This window comes from Argentina silus (genome assembly GCF_951799395.1).
Source record: "Argentina silus genome assembly, chromosome: 22".
NCBI lineage: Eukaryota > Metazoa > Chordata > Actinopteri > Argentiniformes > Argentinidae > Argentina > Argentina silus.
The window spans coordinates 3964093-3974941 of record NC_139676.1 but is presented as its reverse complement, the minus strand read 5'-3'; the positions used below and the strand labels follow the sequence as shown (position 1 = coordinate 3974941).

The 10849-nt window shown below is 53.1% G+C and overlaps 1 protein-coding gene across 1 annotated transcript in view; it reads left to right on the top strand.

Moving 5' to 3' along the window:
- Nucleotides 1-325: 325 nt before the first annotated feature.
- The window catches only part of myo15ab (myosin XVAb), a gene marked incomplete at both ends in the record, with an annotated part of 40190 nt that continues 29666 nt past the window's right edge, over nt 326-10849 (top strand). The window contains 8 exons of the mRNA XM_083694320.1: nt 326-2476; nt 2606-5499; nt 7057-7516; nt 7745-7891; nt 8074-8769; nt 9214-9483; nt 10397-10479; nt 10628-10691. Coding sequence (XP_083550446.1) covers nt 326-2476; nt 2606-5499; nt 7057-7516; nt 7745-7891; nt 8074-8769; nt 9214-9483; nt 10397-10479; nt 10628-10691 — 6765 coding nt within the window. The remainder of the gene's footprint in view (nt 2477-2605; nt 5500-7056; nt 7517-7744; nt 7892-8073; nt 8770-9213; nt 9484-10396; nt 10480-10627; nt 10692-10849) is intronic.

The window sequence follows — 10849 nt, the reverse complement described above, 5'->3', positions numbered from 1 at the left end:
ACTGAAGTGAAGTGTGTTAAAATACTGTCAATATCTGTAGAAAAACCTGATAATTAGCCATGTCATGTTACTCATCTGGAATTGTCTGCAATAGAGGTATAATTTTATGATGACTGATATCCCATTGTACATTTGTGTCTTGATGAGTGTGTGCGTGCGTGCGTGCGTGCGTGCTTGCTTACTTGCGTGTGTGCGTGCATATGTATGTTTCAGAGTGTGTTTGTGTGTGTGTTGTTTTGTATATTATAACGTGTGTGTGTATGTGTGTTGCCAGGTTTGGCACAGAGCCCAAGAGGGCATGGTTTGGTTGTAGCTGCCCGTCAGAATGCCTGCCAAGAAAGATTCCAAAGCCGCAAAAAAAGGAGGGAAACCAGAACCAGAAAAGAAGGTAAAGGAGGAGGAGAAGAAAGGAAAGGATGACAAGAAGGGAGGAAAAGACGACAAGAAAGGAGGCAAGGATGATAAGAAGGGAGGGAAAGACGATAAGAAAGGAGGGAAGAAAGGAAAGGAGGAGCCTCCGAAGGGAAAAGGGAAGGATGATGGAAAGAAGGGAAAAGATAAAGGGAAGGGGAAGAAGGCAGAGTCGGAGGAGGAGGAGGAGGAGCTACTGAGCGAAGATGAGGAGGAGGAGCTGAGTGAGGAAGATGAAGAGGAAGACTCTGAGGATGACAGAGGGAGAAGGGGCAAAGGGGGCAAAGGGGCGGCGGCTAAAGGGGGGAAGGGGAAGGGGAAGTCCAGGGGGAGACGTGGGGAGTCGGAAGATGAAGACGAGGAGGAAGAGGATGAAGAGGACGAGGATGAAGAGGATGACGATGAGTATGACAAGAAAGGCAAGAAGAAACCCAAAGACGGCCATCACCACAAGTCCAAATCGGAGGTGGACCCAAAGAAAAAGAAAGCCAAGAAAGAGGAGGCCCCTCCCGAGCCCCTGATTAAAGCACTGCCTAAGAAAGGGTTGAAGAACATGTCCAAGATGTTCATGCGCTTCTCCGGGTTCAAGAGAAAGAAGAAGAGCTCCAGGAAGAAGCTGAAGAACACTTCTAGATTGTTCCTTGGCCTGGGTAAGAGGAAGAACCGACTCGCCCGCAAGAAGAGACGAAAGTCCATAATGAAGAACACCTCCCGCTTCATGATGAGGTTCAAGGCCTCCAAGAAGAAGAAGCAGAAAGAGAAGAAAGACAAGGAGGAGAAGGACAAGGGGAAAAAGCCTTCATACATGCTGATTCGTCTGCCAGGCAAGGGCGGGAATGAGAAGAAGGGGGGGTTCTTTAAGGGGTTGTTTCGGAAGAAGGGCGAGGAAGGGGCAGGGTCTGACTTTAAGAACCAGAGCCTGTTGCTGGGGAAGGTCGCCGGAGCGACCAACTGGCTGACCAAGCGCTTCATCTCCACGAAGGCGCGTCAGAGTGCCGAGGGGCGGGGCTGGGGGGGTCAGAGGTCAGGCAAGGGGGATTATCGCAACGGGCAAGTCAACATGAGGGGTCACCACGGTTACCACAATGGCGGGTACGAGCATGACGATGATGTGTATGGGTACGAGCAGGAGGGCTATGACCAGGGGATGGGTGAGTACGACCAGAGGTATGACCAAGGGGGAGGAGGGGGGCGGAAGGCCCACAGAGGTCACAATGGTTACCGTAACGGCCATGGCGGTTATGGAGAAGACGTGTACGAGCAGGCTGGGGGGCGGGCCAGGAGGAGTCCGTATGGTCACTATGACAACGCAGGGGCGGACTACTATGATGTTCCATCCCAGGACCTGGGATACTACGAGCAGGAGGAGGGGCTCTACGACCCGCAGGGGGGTTACTACGACAACGGTGTGTATGACGATGGCGCAGGGGACTACTACCACCCCCAACCAGGCCATCCCAGGGGGCAACAGCAGGGTTACTATGACGACCAGGCAGCAGGTTACTATGGCCAACAGCAGCAGCAAATGGGGATGTACACTGAGGACGGGATGGAGCTTTACGACCCAATGGCAGAAGAGTATGGTCTCTATGGAGAAGAGATGGAGGGGTACCTTGACCCACAGGCTGGTTACTATGACGATGGGCAGGGTCAGATGGGTTACTATGACGACGGGCAGGGTCAGATGGGTTACTATGACGACGGGCAGGGGATGTATGAGAACTCATACGGGGAGGTACCAATGATGGGGGGGCAGGGTGGGGCTTATCCTGGCTATGAGGACCCATACGCCCAGGACTTCCAGTTGAACTACAGTGAGGCTGGACTTCCCCACCCAGACTCCTCCTACAATGCCTACAACTCCCAGCAGGCACTGGGGCTCCAGCCAGGGACCCAGCAGGCCTATGGCTATGGTATGGAGGGTATGGGTATGGGTATGGGTATGGGTATGGAGGAGCCCCAGGGCATGTATGGGGACCAGTTTGGAGACCAGTTTGGTGATGGGGGTTTCCCCATGGAGCCCCAGCAGGGAGGAGAGATGGCCTTCAGGGTGCCTAGACCTCAGGTGAGTGTTTACACACATTGTTGAGGACTAACAAATAGTGAGTTTCTAGAGTTTCTTAGTTGTAAATATGAGTAATTTAGTCATTCCCTTCTCATACCAGGACTTGAAAATAATCAATTGTTTCCACAGGTGCGTCTGTTTGGGAAGGAGCGTCTGGACGTCCCCTTGCAGCCCCCTCCAATTATGCCTCCTCAGCCCGAGTTCGAGGACATGTCAGACATCCAGTATGAGGACCAGCAGACTCTAATGCCCCCCCAACACCCACACCACATGATGATGTTACCACAGCAGCAGATGATGTCACCGCAGATGATGTCGCCGCAGCAGCAGATGATGTCACCGCAGATGATGTCGCCGCAGCAGCAGATGATGTCATCGCAGATGATGTCACCGCAGATGATGTCGCCGCAGCAGCAGATGATGTCACTGCAGATGATGTCGCCGCAGCAGCAGATGATGTCACCGCAGATGATGTCACCACAGATGGGGATTCCCACCCCGTCGGCCATGTTGATCAAGCAGGCGAATGCCCCGATGGGCGGGGCCATGGGCTATGGCACCCCAGTCATGTCCCGCTCCCCCCGTATGTCTCCTCTCCCCCAGCGTGTCCCTCCCTCCCCATCCCCATCGCGGCGTTCCATGATGATGGGCCCCCCCTCCCCCCAGATGCAGCGTAGACCCTCCCCCCACGGCTCCCCCATGCCCCAACTCCGACGCAGCCCCTCCCTCCAACCCTCGCTACAAGGGGGGTTCAACAACAACGCCCAGCGCCCCCCCTCTGTCTACTCCCGGGGGTTCTCTCCCCCAGCCTCCCCCATGGCCTCGCCCCGCTCCCCCCGACGCCTGCAGCCCCAGAGACCCCCCTCCATGGCCCGTGGCCCCTCACCTCCCCCCTCCCCACGTGCTTCCATGATGCGCCGCAGTCCCCCCCCCTCCCCACGCACCTCTATGATCCGCCGTAGCCCCCCCTCCTCCCCTAGAGCCTCAATGAGGAGGCCCAGCCCCCCCTCCTCCCCTAGAGCCTCAATGAGGAGACCCAGCCCCCCCGCCTCTCCAGCGCCCACCCGCAGCCCATTTGGGGGGAGGAAGGTCCGTGGCCCCCCCTCACCCTCCCCCCGTCGTGTCTCCCCCCCTCCCTCCCCCCAGTTCAGTAGAAGACACAGGGACTCAGTCAGACCACCACCCTCCTCCTTCCCTCCCCAGCACGCCTCCCCCTCCCTCTCCCGCCGTAGTTTCTCCCCCACAGCGCCCCGCTCTCCCTCCCCCACCCTGTCCCGGCGCTCAACGCGGCTTATGAGGGAGGGGGGCACCCCTTTGGCACGGCCCAGGCAGGGGGGGCGGGGCACCGTTCCCATGGGAACCGTCAGGCCCAGGGGGCGACCGGGAGCCCCCACCCAGAACGTCCCCCCCTTTAGAGCCTCCATACACAGCAACCGATCAGTCCTCACCGTAGATCCCCGCCTCTCCCGCCGTCCGTCCCCTCAGCTCTCAGGCCAGCGTCCCCCACTGGGCGTGCGTGAGTCGGGTCGGTTCCCCCCGCGGCCGGTGGCTCGTGGACGCCCCCTCATGGCCAGACAGTCAATCAGAGGCCCAGGTATGGCTCCCCCATCACCACAACCCTCCCTCAAACACATGCCTCGCCACTCCCCCCACCTTTCTCACCGTCCTTCCTCGCCTCACTCCTCCCTCGCCCCCGGCTCCCCCTTACCCATGCGCTCCTCCCCCCACCTCCCCCGCGCCCCATCCCCATTTGCCCATGACCCTTACGCCGTTGACCCCTATGCCGCCGACCCCTACACCGTTGACCCCTACGCTGACCCCTACAATCAGGGGTTCGACCAAGCAGAGCAGATGGTCCCATCTTCCCCGATACTCCAGGGAGCGCTGCAGAACCAAGCGCTGCGCAACGCATCCTACGCCTCGCCCATGAGACCCATGTCCCAGTACGGGCCAGAGATGGTGGACTACAAGGCCTCCCTTCCCCAGCACCCCTCCTCCCCCCTCCTCTCAGGGGCCATACAGAATCCCCAGCTCAGGGGGGCCTCCTACACCTCCCCCATGCAGCGGATGAGCCCCCAGGGACCGGAGATGATTGTGGGGGGGTACGAGGAGCAGGTGCCCTCCTCTCCTTTGCTCTCCGGAGCCTTACAGAACCAGGCGCTACGCGGCGCGTCCTACGCCTCACCCATGTCCCCCTACACTCAGCAAGTCGATTACGATGTACCACAACAGCCCTCTTCACCGATGCTCTCCGGAGCCTTACAGAACCAGGCGCTACGCGGCGCGTCCTACGCCTCACCTATGTCCCCCTACGGTCAGCAAGTCCCCGAATACAACGTACCACAACAGCCCTCTTCACCGATGCTCTCCGGAGCCTTACAGAACCAGGCACTACGCGGCGCGTCCTACGCCTCACCCATGTCCCCCTACGGTCAGCAAGTCCCCGAATACAACGTACCACAACAGCCCTCTTCACCGATGCTCTCCGGAGCCTTACAGAACCAGGCGCTACGCGGTGCGTCCTACGCCTCACCCATGTCCCCCTACGGTCAGCAGGTCCCCGAATACGATGTACCACAACAGCCCTCTTCACCGATGCTATCGGGGGCGCTACAGAACCAAGCGTTGCGTGGCGCGTCCTACGCTTCACCCATGAGACCCATGTCCCCCTACGGTCCCGAGATGGGGGGGTACGAGGACCCCTCCTCCCCCATGCTGACCAACGCTCTCCAGAACCAACAGCTAAGAGGAGCTTCCTACGCCTCGCCACTACAGAGGCCCATGTCCCCCTATGGCGCCGTAGATGAGTACCAGCAGATGGCATCACAGCCATCCTCCCCGATGCTCTCGGGCGCTCTTCAGAACCAGGCGCTACGCGGCGCGTCCTACCGGGCCCCAATTCAGCGCCGTGGCTCGCCCTATGGCCCCATGGTGACGCAGTACGACTACACCTCTGATCCAGGCCCCTCCCCCATGCTGCAGAACGCCCTGCAGAACCCCAACGTCAGGAACGCCTCCTACAGGTGAGGGGTTCTGTCTGTCTGTCTGTCCATCCGTCCGTCCATCCATCCGTCCATCATTTTTTGTATCTATCTATCAACAGACTGTATCTTTCTGCCTTCCAATTTGTCTTTCAGTGTCTGTTTTCTGTCTGTCTGTCTAATGTATCTATTTGTCTGTTGATCAATCTACAGTACCTAAATAGTCATCGTACAATTTCCAAGCATGTGTAGCTAAAATATTAGAATCCTTGGTCAACTCTCAGCTTTGTTAATTCTTGTCCCAGAATGGTATCTTGAACACATTTTAATCAGGCTTTAGGCAAGGACACAGTACTATTTCAGCTACATCCCTTGTAATCAAGGATATTGTTTGTGCCCTAGATAAAAAGCAGCATTGTGCTGCCCTGTTTAGGCTTTTGATACAGTGTATCATTCACTGTTAGTGAGTAGACTGTGTTCAATAGGTTTTGATCAGAATGCTTGTCACAAATAGAACTCAGTGTATAGTTGCTGACAATGTTCAGTCACAGACTGAGACTCTCTAGAGATCACAAAGGGAGTGCCTCGGGGTTCAAGTTTAGGTCTGTTACTGTTTACACTGGCTATAAATTATATTGGCTCCTTAGTTAAGAACTGTAAACTGCACTTTTATGCGGATGATACTGCACTTTACTCTACAGCCTCTTCTGTGGATGGGGCTTTGTCTAACCTACAGACCGCTTTTGACGCCATTCAATGTTCACTTGTGGACCTCAAGTTAATACTAAATGCAAGCAAATCTAAGTATATGCTTTTCGAGAGCTAGAGCTTGCAAGTCTGAGGCCATGGATTCAAAGATCTGCACCTCAATTGGAGAGTCCCCTCATACAAATATCTTGGTATCTGGATTGATGATAAATTGTCATTTAAAACACATACAGTATAGATGAATTCACAAAAAAGCTGAGAGTTAAATTAGGCTTCTTCTGTAGGAACAGGTACTAGAAAGAAAATTGTACAATCAACATTCCTATCAGTCCTGAACTATAGGGACAAAATGTATATGCATGCAACCTCCTTCCCATTGAAACAATTAGATTCAGTCTATCATTTAGCACTTTTTACAGGTGATAACTTTTGTACTCATCACTGTCTTTTATATCAGGCAGTGGGGTGGGCATCTCTAACCGCTAGAAGGACCCAACACTGGCTGTACTGTATGTATATAAAGGAATTCTCCATCAACCCGCTCCTCTGAGCTGGGTAAAACTGCCTTTAGTCGTAGTGCTCCTCCGGCATGGAATGACCTGCAGGATACTCTAAGACTTGCTGCTTTAGTATCATTAGGCCATTTTAGGAACCTGATTAAGGATTCCTCAGTGGAGAAGTGCAGTTGTTATAATTGATTGTTGTATGTAAAAAGACAATTGTATTTCCTGTGTAAATTGTGTCCTTTTAAACTCTTGATGAAAATAATAGTGATGTGTATATATTTTGTAATCAGGACACCCTTGAAAAAGAGACCTTGTTCTCTGGGTAAATAAAGGATAAATAAAATACATTTCAAATCCAATCTGTCTGTTGTCTGTCTGTCTACAGGACCCAACTGCAGCGTAGGAATCCCTACGGACCCCAGCCGGGCTACGGACCTCCTCAACTCCCCAACGCTCTCCAGAACCCCAACATTCGACAGGCCACGTATCGTTCCTCCCTGCAGAGGCAAGGGTCCCCCTACGGCCCGTCCCCCCACTCTTCCCCAATGCTGGGCACTGCCCTCCAGAACCCCCAACTCCTCGGGGCGTCCTACCGCCTGCCCGACGGGACACTGATGTCGCCATATGACGAGCCCATCCAGGACCCCACCTCACCGATGCTTTCCAGCGCTCTACAGAACCCACAACTCCGTGGAGCGTCGTACACGCTACCCGACGGAACAGTGATCACGGACCCCAGGAAGCCCACCTCCCCCAACCTGTCCCGCGCCCTCCTGAACCAGGATGTTAGAAACGCCTCGTACACGCTCCCAGACGGAACAGTCGTTCAAGACCCAAGACGACAGGTAACTTTTGACCCCAGGTCATTGGCTGACTGTAATCCAGTCACCATATTCTACGAGACGCATTAAGGAGATTAACATCATACTTATACTTGATTGGGGCAGGGGCTGGCTATGTTAGGATTTATATTTAATATGTCAAATCATGAAATATGTTAAGGTATAGTGTTGTCTCTTAATATTTGCAGTGGAAGACCATTATATCTTATCGTATCTTTACCTATGTTACAGGCTATGTCCCCCAACCTGGCCAAAGCCCTGCAGAACCCTCACCTCCGTGAGGCCTCATATGCACTCCCTGACGGCACCATCGTTATCGACCCCAACCAGCCAAAGACCCCCAACCTGTCTGCAGCACTGCAGAACCCCTATCTGAAGGTAAGGAGGTAGTCCAATAAATCTAGATGATGTACGAGTGGTAATGTGTTTCTTATGATATGATATGTTGTGGCACTTGGCACTTTTTTCGTGTTCTTGACTTGTCTTATACAGTATGTGTTTATCTACCTTCTTGTGTCATTAAAGTCTCTCTCTCTCTCTCTCTCTCTCTCTGCCCATAGAGTGCCTCCTATACTTTACCAGACGGCACCATCATCATCGACCCTCGTAAGCCCACCTCGCCCAACCTGGCCAGCGCTCTCCAGAACCCAGCGTTGAGGAACGCCTCGTACACGCTCCCCGACGGTACCGTCGTCACGGACCCCAACCAGCCCATCTCCCCCAATCTGGCCTTAGCCCTGCAGAACCCTCACCTACGAGGAGCCTCCTACACTCTACCTAATGGAACCATTGTGGTGGACCCGAAGAAGAAGTCTCCAAACCTTTCCAGGGCGCTCCAGAACCCGTACCTGAAAAATGCCTCATACACACTCCCGGACGGAACCATCATCATTGACCCCAGGAAGCCAATTACCCCGAACCTATCCAAGGCTCTCCAGAACCAGGATTTGAGGAACGCATCATACCGGCTCGCCGACGGAACCCTGGTCATACCAGGTTCACAACCCACCGCTCCGAACCTGAATGCCGCGCTGCAGAACCAGGACATCCGTTCCGCGACCTACCGGCTACCCGACGGCTCAGTTCTGGCCATCAAACCCAGACCACCCAACCTGTCTGCTGCCCTGCAGAACCCGGAAGTGAAGAACGCTAGGTACCGGCTACCGGATGGATCGATACTGACCCGGCGCATGGGGAGCCCCTACCTGGGGGACGCACTCCAGAACCAGCAACTACGCTATGCCTCCTATAGAGTGGTATGTCCTTTTCATCAAGGCTTTTAGAACAAAGCTTCTGAAAGTGTTCTTTGGCTTGTCTCTGTAGGAGAACCCTTTTGGTTCTAAACCAGAAACGTTTTTTACAAAAAGGTTTTCCTACAGGAACAATCTGAAGAACCCTTTTTGGTTTTAAATAGAAGCTTTTAGATAGAAGAAGTGCTTTTTCACTTTGATGTAGATAGTATGGGGCTTTTTTTGTTTCAGTAATGTAGGTTTTTAATAGAGCCCATTTGATAAAGAGTATGGTATTGGTATATTATTCAATGATTATGACCATAGTTGTATTATTTTTCAAGATACAAGCTGTAGCCTTCCACAGTTTACCCAGTCCCTTGACTCCATTTTTTACCTTTTTGATACTTGCTGAAGTGTTACACTTCGGTGTTGCAGACACCAGTCCTCATTCTCATTGTTTTTCCTCAGCCGGTGGGCCTGTATGGTGAGGACGCGCGCTATGCCGTGGTGCCGCCTTACGGCCCGCACTCGGGTCACTGGGCACGCAACGCCCGCGGCGGCCAGGAGGGCGAGGACGTCTGGGCGTCGGAGAGGGTTCTGCCCCACGGGACGGTCCAGAACCTGAGCAAGTGGTCGGCGTACACCCCCTTCAACCCCTCACCGCCGACCCAGGAGGAAGGGGGGCAGGAGCCGGAGTGGACCCCACACCGTGAGGGAGCAGGGAGCTGGTATGACAAGGTAAGGCTCAGAGGAACTACTCTGTCTGTCTCTCTCTCTCTCTCTCTCTCTCTCTCTCTATTCTCTCTCTAGGCTCTTTAGCCTGTTCCTTTAGGAGAACCTTGTTAAACCTTTTTTGCTGTTGTCCTTTGCGACAGTCATGTAGAGGATTGGTTAGTTGTGATGGACAGGTAAGGGTGTACTCAATTTAGTTTGACAGATGTGATAGGTAGGCAAGTGAATAGAACGTTTTGATTGGCAGATCGGTAGGACAGGTTTGATGGACACGTGAGTGCGAATACACTCGATTTTGATTGGCAAGCATGACATGCAGGTAGGTGAATGAAGGCTTTTGATTGGCAGGTAGACAGGTTTGATGGCATGAAGAGGAGGGTTGATAGACAGGTAGGGGGACGGTGATAGCAGGGAACGGTGTAGTCTTACCTGCCGTGGCACAGCCCTTATTATCAGAGTCGATCTGAGATGCTGCTGGACTCCACTGAATAGAGAGACTAATCCTGGTGTGTGTGTGTGTGTGTGTGTGTGTGTGTGTGTGTGTGTGTGTGTGTGTGTGTGTGTGTGTGTGTGTGTGTGTGTGTGTGTGTGTGTGTGTGTGAATTGAGACTAATCCTGGATGGAGTGATTGTGTGTGTGTGGGTGTGTGTGTGTGTGTGTGTGTGTCCTGGTAGATGGACAAGGCTGATCTCTGTAGCACCTCTCTAGTTACAGAGCAATCCCTAGACTACCACCGCAGCCAGGATTGCCTTAGAGTCTGAACAGCTGACCTAGATTTCCTCACACCCTGAGTCCTAAATTGACCCCTAGCCCATACCGGTTTCCACATAGGCAATATGGCAAAAGTTCTAAACTCAGATTGGGGATAAACTGGTTCTTTATGGGTTCCATGTTGAACTACGTGTGTCTGTGTGTCCAGATCTACTCCATTCAGAGCATGCCTACTATGGGTCATCGGCCCAAGCGCTGGGCGGATGGGATGGAGGACATGACACACTTGGAGTAAGTCCCCTCACCTGGCCTCTGGTAGTGCACACACACACACACACATACTGTACATTCTCAAGCACAACACTCAAATATTGTATACTGTACTCCATTCATTGCGTGTCTCAGTGAGTGTTTCCTGTTTCCTGTGTGTGTTTTACAGTGAGCTAAACGAGTCCATAGTGCTGATGAACCTGAAGAAGCGCTATGACCAGGAGCTCATATACGTATGTACTCATACAATATACCCACAGTATATATACTCATACAATATACTCACAGCTTATATACTCATACCCTCACACTCATACAATATACTCACAGCATATAAACTCATACAATATACTCACAGTATATATACTCATACAATATACTCACAGTATAT